The following is a 19,902-nucleotide window of genomic DNA, read 5'->3' as shown; positions in this document are numbered from 1 at the left end:
AAGAATTTAAATCACAAGAGTTATAAGTTACCATTGAGTCTTCCTCGATAGCCATGAGGCATAAATTGGCTACTTCATCATCATCGAAGTTTTCTTCAACACTCCAAACTGCCACAAATGCTTTCTTTTTGCTTGATCCCTTCCTCTTTAGGAGATGGCATTCATACTTGATATATCCCCTCCTTTGGCACTCAAAGAATATCGGGGGACATTTCTTCTTGTTCTATTCATGCTTCTAGTCTTCTTTGGATGTCATGAATCATTTGAATTTCTTAAAGAACTAGGTCATTTCTTCTTTTTCATCCTCTTCTTCACGTGAGGTGTTTTCATCTTGAGTAGAGGATTTCAAGAAAACACTTTTTTCCTTTCTTTTTTTGTTTCTTCTCTTGTTCTTGTTCTTCCTTATTTTCCATCATCTCAGGAGCGAGAAGGGAGCAATTAAGTTCATCAAGCAATAGAGTTTTTAAGTTTTTCTCTTTAATGATTGTTGTCTTCTTCGATTGCTAAGATTTTCAAATAGAATATATCATTTTCCTAACAAGCTTCTCATTAAGGATGATCTCTCCATATCCCTTGAGACCGTTAACAATCATGAAAAATCTATCCGTCATAGCTTTGATGTCTTCATATGGTTTCATCTTGAAATTTTTATAGCTATGATTGAGAAGACCGATTTTTCGTTTCCCTCACTTCATCAGTTCCTTCATGAGTGACTTGGAGCTTGTCCCAAATCTCATTGGAATTTAAACAAGAGGAGACTATTCCATATTCATCCGATTCTAATGCACAAAACGAAACGTGCATGGCCTTAGCAATGAGTTGGAACTTTTTATTTTCTCTTTCATTCTATTCCGCCATAGCTCTAATTGGAGTAGAGTGATCCATCAAGATATAGCTTCAGCCATCTTCTCGGTTACTTTAGAAAATTAATGTAGAACTTCAAGGATCTTCACAAGTTTGTTAGACCTTTGATTTTGACATGCTATGATACCAATTGTTAGGATTTATTAAGTTCAATTTATCAACCGAAATATGCTAAGAGGGGGTGAATTAGCTTTTTTAAGTTTATGGAGTAAGGAGTATAAAAATAGGAAAATTTACACAATGATTTATAGTGGTTCAACTCCCTCAATGAAGTCTACATCCATTACCTAAGCTACTCACTTAGGATTTTCCAACAAATCCATTAATTTGTTCTTTTTTTAAGGATAAAGAGATAACCTTTATAAACTCCCTAGCTTTTCAAAAGCTTAGCTAGAACCTAGATCCCTTTACAAAGGAAAAGAATTGTAAATAATAAAACCTCTTAAAAGGAATGTGTTTACAAATTAAAGCTCACAAAAACACAAATATTTACAAGAGAAAGAAAATAAAGAATGAAAAACTTTTCTCTTGTGTTTGAATGCTTGGATAGGTGTCGTGTAACCTTCTTCAAGTGTCTTGAACTTGTTTTTATATGTTGGAATGAGTTACTAGCCATTTCTAGCCGTTTGGGAAGGTTTGGAGCCGTTGGAAGACTTTCTGGAGACAAAGTTTCGAAACACTGGAAAGCTTCAAAACTCTTCGAAAGAGTCGTTGGATAAAAATGACCGTTGGAGCCAAAGTATCAAAACTTTAGGAAAAGTTTCGGAACTCCTGAGACAATTTTGAAACTCTTGAAAAGTATCGAAACTATTTGGGAAACTGTCTTGGAAAGTTTCGAAACTCTTGTAGAAGTTTCGAAACTTCTGGTCAAAATACTCATTTAATGGTTTTGATTGGACTTTGAATCTTTTTCAAAACTTTGAATAAATTAAATTTAGTCCAACAAAAATGTTTCCCTTGTTTTTTATATCAAAATATAAGTTTTACACAAATGTAATATTTTAGTTTCCAACCTAAAATGTTACCAATTTCAACCTAATTGCACATTTGGTAAGAAAACTGGTTACAACCTAAAATATTACCATAGTTTCTCGATTAAAGAAAGTCAAAACTAAATATTAAAGAAAGGAAATTTTCGATATGATTGGGAAAATTCCCTCGTTCCCGCAAGAAAACCTTATCGAAAAACAAAACCTATATGGAACCTTTGGAGGAAGACCGCCGCAGGAGAAGACGGAGACCAATTTACAACCAGCTTTAGAAAGAACCGAATATCAGTCGAATCTGAAAGAACAAAGAAATCGAAAGAAAATCAAGAACACAAAGGATGGAAATATCAACGATAGTGTTACAGAAATAGAAGAGATCGATGCCGCTAATCTATCAGAGAGAGACATGGCCGAAGCATCCGGCATGAATGAAGTAGAAGAAATTGAAAGTGCAATACAAAAAGAAACATGAGATAAACCAGAAATAGAGATAAGAGGGAAGGCAACTTACGCAAGCATGGTAGCCAACACATCTAGGGCAAGGAAAACGCTAAATACAGGCTGTGGTATTAATGATGATGAAATTGTGGTATTGGATGAGGACTACGTTATCGACAAATCGGATGCCTTCCCAACAATCAAATTCTCGGAAAAAGTTCATGATCAAATTGATAAAAACATGAGGAATGTCATCATCGTTCGGCTGTTAGGACGGATGATAGGATACAAAGCCCTGTTAAATCGGATCCAAGCCCTATGGAAACCAATTGGAGAAATACAACTAATCGACCTAGAAAACAACTATTTCTTAGTCAAATTTGCAGATGAAGATGACTATACAAAGGTATTAACAGAAGGGCCATGGATAATATATGGAAGCTATTTGATAGTCCAACCGTGGAGTAGATCATTCTCAATTTCTGAAAAACATCCATCACAAGTGATAGTATGGATCAGGTTGCCAGGACTACCTTATAGATACTATACAAAAGCACTTTTTCGACTAATTGCTTCAGTAGTCGGACGAGTAATTAAAGTTGATTATAACACTCAGGCGGGGGAAAGAGGTAAGTTTGCAAGAATCATGGTTTTAGTAGATCTAAACCAACCACTAATTCCTTGTATTAGAATAGATGGATTCACACAAAAACTAGAGTACGAAGGATTACAACAGATTTTCTTCCATTGTGGGGTTTATGGGCATATAAGAGAGCAATGTGCAGCATATCAAGTACATATAGAATCTAAACGTGAGGAAGAACTTAATGAAAGGAACAAAAACAACCATAACCTTGCAACAACATCAGAAGAAACAATGTTTGGACCATGGATGGTGGTGGAAAATCGTCGAAGAAAAACAACGACGACACAAAAGACTGAGAAAGACAAGGCGAAACAAAAGTCTGAAATAGGGGGCTCTAGTTTCATTATTTTGAACGAAGAAGAGAATGGTTACATGGCTGAAATATAAATAAGGACAGATGATAAAAAAGATAATGAGAACAAAACCAGACTAGTAAATGGAGAAACAACAAAAAGGAACCTACCAGATCATCAAACAAGGGGAACAAATAGCAACATGAATAACATGGTACCAAAACCAGCAAAGAAAATGCACGAATCGGAAAGCATAAAAAACGCAATAGAAGTAATTCCAATGATAGAAGGACAGAACATGGAAGCAGTGGAACATATAACCACAGCAGGGAACGGAAACCACACAGCCATAACCATAAAAGAACCAAGCATGGGAAAAATGCATGGGAATAAATTCCCAAAAGGGGGAGAAGAAGCTGGAAGGATGAGAAAAGAAAACAATGTGAAAGGATTAAAAGTAAAAAAACAAACAACTTTTCGCCCTGCAAATCATAACCTAATCAAAGAATGGGTACAGACAGTATCTAATAAGCTATCCATAGCATCGAATGATGAACATGTCAATATTAAACCACAAACACTAGTTAATGTTCCATTACACAAAAACATGGTGATAAAGGATCAACAGATAAAGATCAGCGAAGTGAAGGGGGACACAGAGAAGTCCCGGTTAATTGTCGGACAACAAGGATCCGAAACCTCACAAATTCAACTAAATGACTAGTTTCATGTTTTGGAACTGCCAGGGAGCTGCAAGCCCGACCTTCAAAAGAATATTTAATCTCTTTGTTAGAGAACACATACCAAATCTGGTTGTATTATTCGAAACAAGAACGAGTGAAACAAAAGCAAACAGAATAATCAATAAAATAGGATTCACACAGTCACTTCGAGTAGAAGCACATGGATTTGGAGGTGGAATTTGGCTACTTTGGGAAGAAACAATGGAAATTGAGATTACCCATATATCAAATCAATTCATTAATGGTATATTTCGGCCTAAGGAAGTGAATACATGGGCACAATTCACAGTAATTTATGCAAACCCAAACGAGTCTAAAAGGAAACATCTATGGAGCCAACTAGAGGCACTAGCACCAAACGATAATACACCTTGGATCCTGGGGGGAGATCTCAATGTGATATTAGACGTAGATGAAAGAAGAGGAGGTGCGACGACACACACAAATGGAAACCGATTATTCGCCAATTTCATGCATTCTACTGGATTATTAGATTTAGGATTCCATGGTCCACCATTTACATGGAATCGTGGGAACCTACAACAAAGACTAGATCGTTGCCTCAGAAACACAAAGTGGATTTCAACATTTCCAAACTCACAGGTACTGCATCTAGATCGAATTGGTTCAGATCATCGACCCCTTCTCCTAAGGCTGACAACAGACAAACAAGATCATAAAAATCGACCATTCCGCTTCATAGCAGCATGTCAGGAACACCGTGAGTTTAAAGACTTTATCAAATCCATATGGAAAGAAAACGGGTAACTAAATGAAAATATTAGCACATTCAAAACTGAAGTGGAAAAATGGAACTCAGACGTCTTTGGTCATATAGGAAAAAGGAAAAAAAATCTTATTGGCACGACTGAGAGGAATAGACAAAGCTCTACAACGAACACACTCAGAATTTCTGGTAGAGTTGGATAAACAATTACGGACAGAACTCGACACTGTACTAGACCAGGAGGAGAGTCTGTGGAGACAAAAAGCACAGACAAAATGGATACTGGAAGGGGATCGAAACACTGCATTCTATCATGCCTCAACAATAACAAGAAGAAGAGCAAACAAAATCGAAACCTTAAAACGCGAACATGGCAGTTGTAGTACTGATCAAGAAGAACTTAGAGAAATGGCAAACCAATTTTATACCAAACTATTCTCAAGCAATGAGGATCCTAAATACAATTATGAAAGAAGAGGCAAGTTCAAAAAAATAGAAGAGCATGAAAAAGAAAGCCTTACACGAGAAGTAACCAATGAGGAAATCAAGGAAGCTATTTTTGGAATGGGACCACTTAAGGCACCTGGAATAGATGGAATCCATGCGTTATTTTATCAAAAAAATTGGAGCTTAGTTGGGAATTCAGTTTGCATGATGATCCGGAAAATATTCACAGAAGGAATAATGCCAGAACAACTCAATCAGACAATACTGCTACTTTTACCAAAAGTAGCTAAACCAGAAAAAATGCACCAGTTCCGACCGATCAGCCTTTGTTCAGTGCTATATAAAACAGTCACAAAAATCATAGTTAATCGTCTGAAGCCCCTGTTACCAGAATGGATATCAGATAACCAAACCATTTTTGTTCCGGGTAGAAGCATCATTGATAATATCATAATAACCCAAGAGGTAATACATTCTATGAGAAGGAAATCTGGAAAAAAAGGCTGGATGGCAATAAAAATCGACTTGGAAAAAGCATATGATAGACTGGAATGGAGTTTCATAGATGATACATTACGAGACCTAGGTATCCCAGATGCTATATGTAATCTTATTTACCACTGTGTTTCAACAGCTTCGACACAAATATCGTGGAATGAATCATTGACAGACGCTTTTAAACCATCAAGGGGGATAAGACAAGGCGACCCATTGTCTCCTTATATTTTCGTTCTATGTATGGAGAGACTATCACAAGCAATTAAAATAGAAATCGAAAAAGGACGATGGAAACCATTCCAAACATCAAGAAATAGCCCAAAGATATCACATCTATTTTTTGCAGATGACATGATTCTATTCGCAGAAGCCTCCTTAGACCAGCTCAATATCATCAGAACAGTACTAGAAAGATTCTGTGAAGTCTCGGGACACAAGGTAAGCATTGCAAAGAAAACAATTTTCTTCTCTAATAATGTACAAACAGCACTGCGAAATCAGATAAGCACATCATTTGGATTTACTATGGTTGATGATCTAGGGAAATATTTAGGAGTACCAATATTATACTCCCGAGCCACCTCGAAATACTATTATTACTTGGTACAAATGGTTCAAACTAAATTAAGTGGATGGAAGGCAAAAACATTGTCACTAACTGGTCGAATTACACTTGCAAAAGCTATTTTGGCAGCCATCCCAACTTACACCATGCAGACAGCAGTATTACCTAAAACAATTTGTGGAGAACTGGAAAAAATCATCAGACAATTTGTATGGGGTAAAATAGATGGAAAAGGAGGGTTTCCATTAGTAAAATGGGAGGAAGTATGCCAAAAAATATCGGATGGAGGTCTTGGATTTAGAAAGATAAAAGAGCAAAATGAAGCATTTATAATGAAAGTGGCATTTAATCTAATAGCAAAAAAAGACGCATTGTGGGTTCGGGTTCTCAAGGCAAAATACAAATGCAAAGATGAGATACCGACTAACATTAGAAGCCAAAACTGCTCCAAACTATGGAAAGGGATAAGCATGGTATGGGAGGATGTCCGAAGCAACATAACCAGAATAATAGGAAATGCGGTGCATACTGATTTTTGGAGAGACCACTAGATTGCAGAAATAGGGCCATTAATAAATTTGGTCAATCAACGAGACCATAATCAGGTGGGAAAAGCAACCATAAAAAGCATGACTGATGAAAATGGTAATTGGAACTGGAGGCAGATTGAACACCTTCTACCACTGCATATACTTCTGAGACTGGCAGCGATTAAAGGACCTTACACAATTGTAAAAAACGATAGAATTGGATGGTTAAAGAGAGAGGATCGTCAATTCTCTGTCAAAACAGCATATGAAGTTAGAATAAAACAAAGGGAAGATACTCAAGAACATATATGGAAGGTAATTCACGCATACAAAGGAACACAAAAGCTGAAAACATTCCTATGGCTAGTTTGCAAAGGTAAAATTCTGACAAATGCAGAAAGACTTCGACGACATCTTACAATTGATGGTAATTGCCCAATCTGTGTGACACAAACAGAGGATATTAACCATATTTTTCGACACTGCATTACCGTGACCCCTATTTGGACAACACTGGTAAAAAACGAGAGATTACAGAACTTCCTAACAATGGACATAAAGAATTGGGTTGAAGTGAATTTAACAAGACCAAGCATGTTTGCTAAAGAAAGTAAAGATTGGGAAATCCTATTCGGATCGGTATTATGGAACATATGGATCATGAGGAATTCGATTGTCTTCAACAATCCTATGGAAGATAACACAGGAATATTAGAACGAAGCTGCAGGATGACAAACTCAATAAACAATGCAAATAGAGAAAGAGACCAGGCAAACAAATCACAGCCAATTGAATTGGTTGGTCCAACAGTTTGGCTACCTCCATCAGAGGGATGGGAAAAACTTAATACAGATGTAGCCCGTAGAAATACAGATGGAAAAGCAGCATGTGGAGGAGTAATCAGAGATTTGAATGAAAAATGGAGGATCGGCTTCAAAAAATTCATAGGAATATGTTCTACAATGGAAGCAGAATTATGGGGAGTATATACAGGGCTAAGATGTGCATGGGAACAAGGAATCCAACAACTCATAGTTGAAGTATATAGCCTCGAAGCAATACAGACACTGAAGAATAGCACAAACAAAGAAGGAAATATTACCATAATATCGTACATAAGGGAACTGATAAACCGAGATTGGAATGTCAGATTGCAACATGTCCGAAGATAAGGGAATAAAATTGCTGATAAACTAACAAGAATCGTCAATTTCGAAGATAGCCAAACCAGAATCTTACAGGAGCCTCCTGCTGATATAAGCCAACTCGTGATTGAAGAATGCAATTAGGCAAAACTTATTACTTTTAAAGTTTTAACTTGAAAAATTATCTAACCTAATATTTTAAGTTATATTCGATGAAAAAATAAAGTACATCTCAACATATTATGCTACTTTAAACTCCCTTTCTTTACATGCTCATTGGTTAACAGTTGCAATTGGTTTCTCTCTTTTACTTAATCTAACGGTTAGTTTTAAAATTTTTAATCTAAAAACCAATCCAACGGCTCGAAAATAACATCCTTGTATTAACCTTATTTGAGAGGGTTTTATTTTTTATTTTTTGATAAAAAAAGAAAGAGCCCTACTGGCTAACTACACGCGACTATCCTTATGGAAAAGGGAAGCTAAGTTATCTGGTGGTTCATGAAATACTTTGGATCATTTGGGTGTTGACTTGCCTTTCCAATTTGGCTAATCCATCGTCTTTCAGAGGGATGTATGAGAACGAGATTTTTCATCGTCTGCTTAGTAGTTCCGATATATGATGTATAATCGTGAGTCTTCTACCCCCCATAGAGCGGTTGGTTATTATTTGGATCATTTTCTTACCATCCGATTCTACGCATAGCCTAATTTCCATGCACAGCTTAGGCCTTCAAAAATGCTCCATAGTTCTGCCACCAAGCTCGAGCAAATGCTATAAACTTTGAGAATTCCATGATCCATTTGCCTCGATCATTCCCAAATAAACCCCAAACGATCCATCAGTGTTTACTTTGATCCAACCTAGTGTTCCTGGTTCCCAGTGTATACTGTGTTGCACCGGCAGAAATCTTAATCTTGAGTTTGCAGTACTGATTCCTCCTCCTTGTGCAGCCGTAAAGATCAACTCTCTACTTTGCTCTAATATGGTTCCTGTTCTTAATGAATCAGGGTCAAAAATTTCTTTGTTTTGCTTTAACCAAAGACACTCAAGTATCGCTCCAAAAAGTAACTGCTATTCTCCATCTTCTTTCGGGAAGTATGGAGGATATTGCAGGTTTCTATATATTCAGTCCATTAATCCCGTATTTTTGGAATTCATCTATTTTGTGCGGTTTAATTAGTACAACCCAGAGTGCTGCAGCATTTGTGCAATGTCATAGTACGTGATTTACATCTTCAACAATTGTCCCGCAGCATGTACAGCTTGAATGTGATACAATTTGCCTTGTAACTCGTTCATTATTCGTGAGGATTTTTCCTTTGCAAGCAAGCCTCAAAAACGTTCTAATTCTTTGTCACCCTTTGTATTTTAAGATTACCTTTCATATATTGTCTTTGGGTTTGTTCGTTTTCACCGCATATGTTGAGTTAATCGTAAAACACCTATTTGAGTTCCATTTTTATCCTGGCATGTCGTCTACAACATGAACAATAGGTGGCTTGATTGCAGCAAATTTTAGCAAGGCTTTCATTAGGAGTAATTCATGAAATTTATCCTATTCTCAATCCCCATTACTTCCTATGTACCATATCAGCTACTAAAAAATTGATGTTTTCAACACTCCTGGGGTATAAGAGTATCGATTAGAGGTCCTTCCGGAAGTTTATACTCCTACCATTCATTCCTTCACAAACATCACACCAGATCATTGATAATCCCTTCCTAAGCCTTGATCCATTACGACATTCTATGGCCTTGGGAGCGTGTTCGTCTATTTGTATTTTGATCACAGAACTTGAACTCATTGGTGGTTCGAATGCATAAGTAAATTGAAACCGATTTTCATTAGTAGATCCTCATTCTGATGGTAGATTTGTTTCAATCCTTCCCGCCGTGGGAAATAGATTTCCATAATTCCTCCCATCTCACAAGGGTTATTCCTTTCATCGGCGGAATATTTTTCTATTTCGTCACATAAACTCTTCGACAGTAATATATATTGCATGGTGTAAATCGGGATGTCTGCAAAAGCTCGAGGGTTTCTGCTGACGTGGATATATAGTTATTCAAAAAATGTGACCATTAAAGGGCATGATAAATTGATAACCAGGACACAAGGAGATGAATCCGGGTTAAACCTGTTTATTGATCAAGTAGAATAGTTACTCAATTAAAAAATTAAATTCATATTTGATTGGCTTTATTTTATTTATTAAATATTAATAAAATATAAATTTAAACTAAAACTTATTCACCTAATAGATTTATATTTTTATGTTTAATTAAATCTTATTCGATCAGATCTGAAATAACAAATCACTCGAACTTGGGAACATGTATATTTAATTTGAGAATGGCTTCAACCCAGGTACAAAAAAGATGTCCATCTTTGACAATTAATGGAAATAATTTGAGCCACACGTTATAGCTAAGAAGGGATCCACTACATATTTATATTCTGATAGCTATTGCCACTAACTATGGAGTCAATAAAGACATCATAAACGTAACCAAAAATAAATAAAATAAATATATCGAAAGAATGGCCACCGGAATGGTCTTCCTTTTCACTTTATATTTAAGGTATAAACGAACACAATATTTGGTAAACTGTTCTTAAATCGTTCGCATAATATTCGTTTGTTGAGGTAAATAAGTGGGTATGGACAAAATTTTTTTTCTCATTTAATAAACGAATGAATAAGAACAATTGTGTGTTCGATTTATTTATGTTCACGAATAAGTTCATTTATGAGCTCATTTATTAACTCATTCATTTATGTTTATAAACAAGTTTGTTTACTCAGTTATTCTTTTCCTTTTATTTTTTTATATTTTAAATATTGGGAAAGGTAATGATTAAATTAAACAGATAGTAACATTTAGAGTTTGAATTGCATGTGAATCTTAAAAGTAAAGTACTAGTGACGTAATTCTAGAATTTTTTTTTAGTTTGCAAATGATGAGTGAAAACTAAAAATTGAATATATAAACGAACATATAAAAAGACGCTAGATGAATAGTGATAGATTCAAAAATATTTTTCAGGGTAAGTACATTGTAGACACACATTTTATACATATATATATTATGCATTATAATATATGAGTATTATTATTATTTTAAAACTAATACATTCACATTTCTATAACAGGCCTTAGGCCTAACTGTGGCCCATCTTCAGCAGCCCAGATGGCCCAGCAGCAGCAAACCAGCAGGAAACCCTAGCACACCCTCACCAGTAGCGCCGCAAGCCTCAAAGAATCCACACGCTCCACGCCTCCCTTGGTTGCCGTTTTTCATGCAACAATCCCACCATTCTCGGTCTCCAACCGGCGTGCATGTATGGGACACCAACAACCAACGTAGTAGAGACCGATTAGGACTCAAGATTAGGCTAAAAATAGAACTTTTTTTGTGTATAAATAAACTTGTAATCGAACACAACGGGGACAAGATTACCACAAGGTAAACTCACGCATCAGTTCACAATAGAGAACGCAAATAGGATCCGAGCACTTGTACAGCATTTCGAAACAAGAAATAAAAGCGAGGTATATTGTTGTTTACCTTTTCATTCGTTTGGCCCTTTGCATGTCAGATTTATCGTCCTTCGTGGTGTTTTGAGTCGAAAGTAAACAAATAGAGAAGCTTTTGGTCGATGAAAAGGTGTTTTCGTTCGAGATTATTTTCGTAGATCTACGAAAACCCGAGGCCTTTTTTGAAAAACCAACTTGATTTTCAAAACGAGGAGGAGAAAAGCTCCTGGAAAATAAATTTTTTTTTTCGTGATTTTACCGCCGATGAACGACGGCCGTCGCCGTTCAACGGCAGTAGCGAGGTGGCTCACGGTTGCCGATTTCTGGGTTATCGAACCCTACGACGTTGTTCATCCTAAATGATGAACAGATGAGAGAAAAACGAGAGAGAGAGGCTTTGATTCAGTGGGTAAATGAAAAATGAAATTTTTTGAGATTGAATTTTAATATATATAATACCCGATTGGACCACAACCCGACCCGCCTCATAACTCAGATCCGCGTGTTTTTTAATAAAATAAGGTAAACTACCCTTTTGGTCCCTCTGATGTTTCTGTACCTTTATGTTGGCCCAAAACTGATTTTTAAACCCACTTTTCTTTCAATTTAGTCTCTCTGTTTTTTCGTTTTTTATTTTACTTATTTAAATATTCTATTATATATATATATATTTAAGTTATTTTCATTTGATATTTTTTAAAATACTATATTATATCGTTTAATATATATATATACGTATATTACTATATATATATTTTAATTATTTGCTTGTTTTTTTGACATTACATTATATATATATATTTCTTATTCCTTTTTATTATTTATATTATTATCATTATATATATGTATGTGTATTTTTAAATGATTTTCAGTTTATCATTAATTTTTTTTCCTTCTTTGCTATCATATTTTGTTATTATATATATATTCTAAGTCTATTATTATTATATTTATTTGGTTTTACTTTCTGTATTTTATTATTGTATATATATATATATATATATATATATATATATACTTTTAATAGTTTATTTATATGACCTATTACTATATATACTTTTAATAGTTTATTTATATGACCTATTACTATTATGTATATATTTTAATTGTTTTCTTTATTTTTACTTTATTTTCGTTTCTTTGATGTTTATTTTATTTTTTGTTTTTTATTCTGTACATATGTTATTACTATTTCATTCACTTATTTATTTAATTTCTTTGTTTTTATTTTTATTTCTATTCCTTTATAATCTCTTCATCCTTTTACCTTCGTGTCATATCCTTTATTTTCTTATCTATTTTATTTATTTTTATTATCCCTTTTTCTAACATGGCTTTTTGACTTTATTAAGGGTACATTCTCAATCAATCAACTGTAAGTAATCAAGGTCAAATTGTACCTTTTAATCTAAAATTACAATTTTCTTAATAAAAACAACTGGAAATTGCGTAGTACCGAAAGGGCAGTTCAAGGGTACTAACCCTTTCTTGACTGTAACCGACTCCCGAATCCGACATATCACTGGTAAGATGAAGATCAGATAAGAAATAAGGTATCCGATCTACCTATTTGTTTTAAAATAAATGATCGGTGGTGACTCCAATCCACATTTTTCAAGTCGAAACCCAATTCGGGACCCAACCGAAAGACGGTTACGACACACATATTTACTAATAGTAAAATTTTTTGGTATGGTATAAGCACCAATAGAATTTCAAGGTGGACACATCAGTAAAATGAACAACAAACATAAAGAAATTCGGATTTCAAGAGGGCAAGTGCCTAACCTGAAATATACATGCAGTCGCCAGTGTAAACAAATATGTTCATGAACATATAAGTGAATATGTTTGTAATCGTTAAATGAACATGTTTTTGAATAATAAATAAATGAACACGAACACTTTCAAAAATAAATAAATGAATACAAACATGATATTAAAAATTTAAACGAACACGAATCGAATATGAACACTTTTAAAAAAACCAAATAAACACAAAAACAACCTTATTCATTCAAGTTTGATTTATTTATACCCTAAATCCAAAAAAATAGAAATCATAGGTAAGAATGAAACTAAATAGAACACGAAAGAGTGACTGAGAATAGAAGCAAATGAGAGAAAATTCCCTAACATGTTAAAACTCTAAATATATGTCTACGACGACGTTGGGGCTATAGTAATTGTGATGGTGGCTCAATGTTGGGATTTCATAAACCCATCGAAACACAAAAAAACATAAAATTTTCTTCTTTAGTTTTGAGAGAAAAAAGGGAAATGAGCGGCTTAGGATATGGAATGAACGAAATCCTAAACAATATAAATATTGAAATATACTAAATAATATATATTAATTATCCTAAATCAAGTTGGGTTAGACATTTTGTATCCTAAATTTGACTCTACCCTAAATTCGACTATCTCTTTCTCAAAATGTGCCCTGCCCCAATTTAGTCCTGAATTTATTTATTTTTAAATTGACCTTTATATCTAAAATGATTGTTTCTAGTTATGGATACATATAACTTCTAATCTTCACTCATTCTACTGATGTCGTGGATGTTAAATATATATTTATAAGTTAAATTTGCTTATCAGCCATAAGATCTATGAAGTATTTTATATCTTGTTAATCAAAAAGTACATTTTTTTATATTCATAATTTGAAATAATTACATCTATAAGGTTGATCCACGTTGTCCATGAAAAAACTAAACTATTAATAAAATTATGTAAAAAATAATCAAGGACCCATAAAAATTGTTGCCTATAAATTTTCGTTATCTTATCAATTTTATTGATTTAAAATTTTAACTATAGGCAAAAGGGAATCTAAGGTCTCTGTATTTGCCCAAAAAAATCAATATGGTCCTCGATATTTTTTTGCACTCAGTGTGACCCTTGAACTTAAAAGAACTCATTGTAGCCCTTTGACTAATGGTTTCCGTCGTTGACCATTACGATGATAACGTGACACTTCATGGTAGTGATATAACGATCTACAATGTTGATATAGTAGTCTACAGTGGTTGGTGACGTGACTGATGATGTGACAGATAGATTTATTCAAGTTTGAGGGTTAATTTGTTTTTTTAAGTTTAAGGGCTTATCTGATTTTGTAAAAAAAATAAAATATTTTAAATTCAAAATATAAAAATATTAAACAAAATAAAAATATAATAAAACCAAAAATAAAAATTAAATTATTAAAAAATTATATATATATATATATATATATATACCTCGAATTTAACTTGAATTTGATTTATAAAAATTTAATTTTTTTCTTGCTGCACAAATTTTATTTTATATATTTATATCTAATTATCTTAAATTTTAAGCATCTTTTTAAATTCTATTTCACTAATTTTTCCTCCAATTTCTATTAGATACAACTCCATAAAGTCAAGGTAGATATCAACTTCAAGTGTTTGAGGTTTTTTTTGTCACTTCATTATTTTCATTTTTAAAAAAAAATAAAGAAACAAAAATATGTCTCAACAAAATAAAAATAAAATTCATATTAGAATTTAGAGACGAATTATTATATGATTTTTATTTTTTTATTTTTAAAACAAAATAATATATACTTTTATTTTTAGTAATTTAATTTTAATTTTTGAATATTTTTATATTATTATTATATTTTGAATTTAAAATATTTTTTTATTTTTTAAAAATCTAATAAGCCCTTAAATGTTTTAAAAAACAATTTGACCCTCGAACTTAAAAAAAAAATTAGCTCATCTACTACGTCATTAGCCACATCACTAGCCATTGTAGAGTGCCACATCAACACTGTGGATCGTTATATCAACACCGTAAAGTGTCACGTCAGTATCGTAATGGTCAACGACATAAATTGTTGGTCAAAGGACCACATTGGATTCTTTTTATAAGTTTGAGAACCACATTGAGTGAAAAAATATCGAGAGCGACATTGGTTTTTTTTTTTTGGATAAATAAAAGATCAGACACACTTTATTATAATTTATTATCATGTAATTATTATTTGTCACTATTAAGTTTTGTTCATTTACTCTACATTAAAGTTAATAAATTAATTTTCTTTGATTAATTTAGAGTAGTTAGAAATGATAATATTGATTTTAAATTTTTTTTAACCATTTGAAATTTTTGATATTGCACATTAAACCACCAAAACAAATTGTAAGAGCATAACCTCCATATTTCACTTTAATATGCTAATAAAACATTTGAGAGATTAAATGTTAGGCATAAATCCTTTCAGATTTCAACAACAAAAATACTCATTTGAGAAATTAAATTCTCAAACATTTGTGCTTAAAAATCTATTAGAACATGCTAATGGATGGAAGGGGGGCGGGTAGGAGCATTTCTCCTCCTGAAAATTTTAAATTTATATATTTTAGATATTCTATTTATATTTTCTATTGATAATTTTTTTTTGTCCCTAAAATTTTATAAAATCTTTTTTTCTTAAAGTTTTATGTAATTTTATAAATCCGTCCCTCTTAACATAAAATTTTAAGTAAATCCCTGCTCCAACATGTAAAAATTTAACTCAACTTAGCAATAGTATTGCGATCTACCCTCACTAGTTCTTATTATGAATCCATCTCAAAATTTCTAATTTGAACAAAGAATTACATCATTTCTTTCTAAGCCTTGCAATGGAGACCATTATGTTTAATATTCCAAAGTTTTCCTTTCGTAGACACTAATACAGTATACCATATTTCAAGCATAAATATGTTGCATTGATAACATTTTCTTTAAAACAAATACAATCACACTGGTTGATCGACGACGACACTAACTTTAATGTTGGTTAAATTTTTTTTTTTATCTAAAATCTAGTTTTCTCTCATTGGAGTGTTTTTCATCCTGTTTTTTCATATTTGTTGATCGACGTCAACACTAATTTTAATGTTGGTTATCGACGGTTGGTATTCTTTATTGTCCTTTTATTTTTTTATATCACATCTTTATTTTCTTTTGTTTTTTTCAATAAGTATGCATGTATGACACGTTTTCATTTGTATGTATAACTATTTTTTTTTCTTTCTATTTTTTGGTGTGCTTTTCAGTCATTCGGTCGTTGTTTTCATGTATCTTTTTCTAGGGTTGATTTGACATCATCACGGCTGATCATTATGGTGTGTATATGTTATCTTGTTGATCTTTCCTACTTTGGACCATTAAATAAGATTTGGATACTCGATTTGTATTCGTAGATCTTTTCACGTCGCTTGAGTCTAATTTACAATTTATTGGTGGGCTTTTAGAAACTTGATTCATTTCGTAGTTCGTTTGCCAATGCGATCAGGCATGTTTGTATTTATATTTGTTCGAGTTTATTGGTTAAGAATTTAATTTTCCTTATATGATGCTTATGTTATCTTAAGTGACTAATTTTTATTTCAATGATCCTATGAAATTATCATAATTATGTACTTAATTTACGATTATAATTGTAAATCTTTAACGTAATTTAAAATATTTTCTACATTTAATAGAGTTAACGGTTTATACAAAAATAAACAACACCTAATAATAATTAATTAAGCGATACTCATTATATGATAAAAGCTGAAATCTATGTTATAACTTTTACAATTTTAATATTTAAAAAGATTATTTTTAAATAATTTAATCATGAATTTGTTTTAAAAAAGCACTAAATAAAAAAACAATAATAAAAGGCAAAAGATTAAAAAAAAACACTTGATCAAGCATCAGTTCATCAAGAATCTCAAACAAAACCGAAGTTGGAACAATTGCACCTTGTATTTAACAATATAATTAAAGTAACCTCAAACCTTTACACACTCAAATGATAGTGGTCTTCATTGGCCTTGGCCCAGCAAACTGCTTATCGATCGAGCTTTAACCATACCAAGCTTCATTCTCATCATCAATGGCTTCCCATCCTCTCCAGTCTCACCCTTTGTCTGCTTTCCTAAAGAAGACGAAGACAAAGAATTCGACAATATTTGAGCTCGACGATCAGCATGTCGCTCCTCCTTGCCTCGGGTTTGAACGGTGGTAATGCTCCTAAGCCTACCTTTACCTAAATGATGCTCGCAAAGGGAGTAACCGACGAGTGTTTGTTGGCTACATCTCCATCCCCTTCCATTAACTCGACTGCACCTCGACCCTTCCATGACTGCACCACCACCTCGGCCTCTCCTGTTTGCACCACTACCATTATCATCATCATTGCTCTCTTTCTTGTTCAGCTTAGTCTTCATTTTACCGGCATTGCTATTCATTGGCCTCTTACTATCATCGTCATCGTCGTCCATGCCCCCTCTTCTGTTCTTCAATGGAAATGCTTCATCAAAACAACAACAACAAAGTGCAACCACCTTCAAATATTAGATCGATCAAACACTAATGACTGCATTCTTCATTTTTGTGTAAAAAAAAGATCTTTACCGTGGTGCTGGGAAGAATTCAACTGTGAAAGGAATCCAGTTCCTAGTTCTTCACCCAAAACACTTCTTTTACTAGAAAGTAAACCAAACCCAGAAGATCCACAACCACAAACATAAATTGTTATTTTTTAAAAATGAATGACGAAATAAGTGCAAGATATAGATCAAAATGTAAATGCTATTGGTTGATAGCTGATGACGGGGACCAGCACCTCGTTCTAACGTGCACCGCATGCACATATATAGTATTAGTTAACCAAATTTGAAGATAAAAAAGAAAATATTAGATTAGATAGGAAGGTATGGTGGCTAGCCAAAGCTGAAATAAAGTGAAGAACAAGATCCTTGTATTTTCTTTAACATTTCTACTACAAGATTTCATGAAACAAACAAATGAAGCAATTTGGGTTTGTTTTTTTAACATTTTTAGCCCTTCATTTCTTACCCGGTACCATTCTTGTTCTCTTCCTCTTCCTCTTCTCCATGCGTCAAGACCTACAGAAAGTAAAAGAGAAAGAAAGGATCCTACTTAGTGCTTGATGCAACTTCCATGGGTGCAAATCAATGAAAGTAAAAAAAGAATTTCAAACAAGATATGCTTTTCTTTATTATATTCAGCACTAATGCACTCCTGTAAACAACCTTAGAACCATGATAAAAAAGAATTGAAGTGTCTTGGAATTGAATCGTTGAACTAACCAAGTAATCTTGTTTGATCTTTCCATGGAAAGCGGATGAATCAAGGGCTTGGGTTGGTAGTGGTTGGCCGATCGGGTGATTTGGATGACCAAATTTGGAAGGGTGGTGGAGAGGATCAAAGCTGTATGGAGTAGTGGGTGACGGAGGAGAAGGTTGTTGTTGTTGTTGCACCACCGCCACCGGAGGGCGGTTGAAGTTGGGATCTGATGAAAGAGGTAGTGGAGAAATGGAAGAGAAAGGCAGCGGAACTTTTCTTTTCCTGATCCTCATCGATGAAGGACAGGATTTTCTCTCGAGAAAATAAAAAAGACAGAAGAAAACCCAAACCAAGAAATAATCTTTAAAAAGTCAGAATTTTACTGTGAGAAGAAATATAAAAGAGAGAAATGAATACGAAGAAAAAATAAAAATAAAAAAATTGCAAAAGCCAAACATCTATACTACTGCTACTACTACTACTACTAATATTAGGTATTCCGGTTATATATTTCTTGCTTTTTAGTTGTTGCACCACAGAAAGGAGGATGAGTAATGCACGAGGGATTACCGGTTGAGACGGTAGACGGTGAAGAAATCAGAAGGGGAAAGCCAGGGTGGCAACTGGGGAGAAAACAAGATGATGGGAGCGGGTAGTTTTAATGTTTTATCGTTTATACTTTTTAGATGATATTGGCGGGTCCCCCTCTCTCCCTCTCCCCTCTAACATCTACAAATATATAAATTCGAATACAAATCTGATCTAATCTAAAAATTTATATATTTAAAATTTTGAATAACTAAAATAGCAACTATTGTTTGATTCGAAAAAAAAATATAATATATTCAGATACTTAAATTTTTGACTATTTAAATTTTTAGCTTGAATATCCGACTGTAAATATAAAATTTAATTTGATAAAAATAAATTTATAGTTTATATTTTGTGATTTTATGTAACTTATTTGATATCTTAATTTTTATTGAGTTAGAGTGTGCTACTTATTTATTGGGCTAAAGGATATCTAAAATCTAATGACCCGGTTTTTCGTATTTTTATATAATCTGAACTTGAAATTTATCTAATTCGTATCCGATTTGAGTATTCCTTTTTTCAGATACCAGATATCTAAATTTATGGATTAGACCAATGAATCAACGTATTAGATCGATCGAAACATATCTTTTTGCCAAACAGAAACAACTCCCATCTCCTTATTTATGTATATTGGTATAACTACCTCGGACCCCTACATTATACTCAAAATTTATCATGGTCATTTATATGGGTACAACTGTGATGATTTACTTATTGGTGTCATTTTTTGGTTTGAGTATCACTATTGTTCTTGAGGTGTTAATATTGTATAAAA

General features: G+C 33.3%; 3 protein-coding genes across 3 annotated transcripts; 1 reads left to right on the top strand and 2 right to left on the bottom strand.

Annotated features, from left to right (window-relative positions):
• Nucleotides 1–2,370: 2,370 nt before the first annotated feature.
• LOC120177789 lies at nt 2,371–3,324 on the top strand. Its single transcript, XM_039183807.1, has one exon. It carries the CDS (start codon nt 2,371–2,373, stop codon nt 3,322–3,324), a length of 954 nt encoding a protein of 317 aa, XP_039039738.1.
• Nucleotides 3,325–17,231: 13,907 nt separating this feature from the next.
• LOC120177762 (growth-regulating factor 7-like) lies at nt 17,232–18,180 on the bottom strand. Its single transcript, XM_039183784.1, has 2 exons — nt 17,856–18,180; nt 17,232–17,751 (listed from the first exon to the last, which is right to left on the bottom strand). Exon 2 carries the CDS (start codon nt 17,720–17,722, stop codon nt 17,264–17,266), a length of 459 nt encoding a protein of 152 aa, XP_039039715.1. The 5' UTR covers nt 17,723–17,751; nt 17,856–18,180; the 3' UTR covers nt 17,232–17,263.
• A 71-nt stretch (nt 18,181–18,251) lies between these two features.
• Nucleotides 18,252–18,878, bottom strand: LOC120177763. Its single transcript, XM_039183785.1, has 2 exons — nt 18,554–18,878; nt 18,252–18,349 (listed from the first exon to the last, which is right to left on the bottom strand). Exons 1-2 carry the CDS (start codon nt 18,821–18,823, stop codon nt 18,296–18,298), a joined length of 324 nt encoding a protein of 107 aa, XP_039039716.1. The 5' UTR covers nt 18,824–18,878; the 3' UTR covers nt 18,252–18,295.
• Between the last annotated feature and the right edge of the window lie 1,024 nt (nt 18,879–19,902).

This window comes from Hibiscus syriacus, unplaced genomic scaffold (assembly GCF_006381635.1).
Source record: "Hibiscus syriacus cultivar Baekdansim isolate YM2019G1 unplaced genomic scaffold, ASM638163v2 tig00112319_pilon, whole genome shotgun sequence".
NCBI lineage: Eukaryota > Viridiplantae > Streptophyta > Magnoliopsida > Malvales > Malvaceae > Hibiscus > Hibiscus syriacus.
This window is presented reverse-complemented; position numbering and strand designations above follow the sequence as displayed.

Coding starts and splice junctions, on each gene's coding strand:
- LOC120177763 (XM_039183785.1), bottom strand. CDS start 18,823: ATGAGGATCAGGAAAAGAAAAGTTCCGCTGCCTTTCTCTTCCATTTCT. Junction 18,350..18,553: donor AGATCAAACAAGATTACTTG/GTTAGTTCAACG, acceptor TACTTTCTGTAG/GTCTTGACGCATGGAGAAGA.
- LOC120177789 (XM_039183807.1), top strand. CDS start 2,371: ATGGTAGCCAACACATCTAGGGCAAGGAAAACGCTAAATACAGGCTGT.
- LOC120177762 (XM_039183784.1), bottom strand. CDS start 17,722: ATGGACGACGATGACGATGATAGTAAGAGGCCAATGAATAGCAATGCC.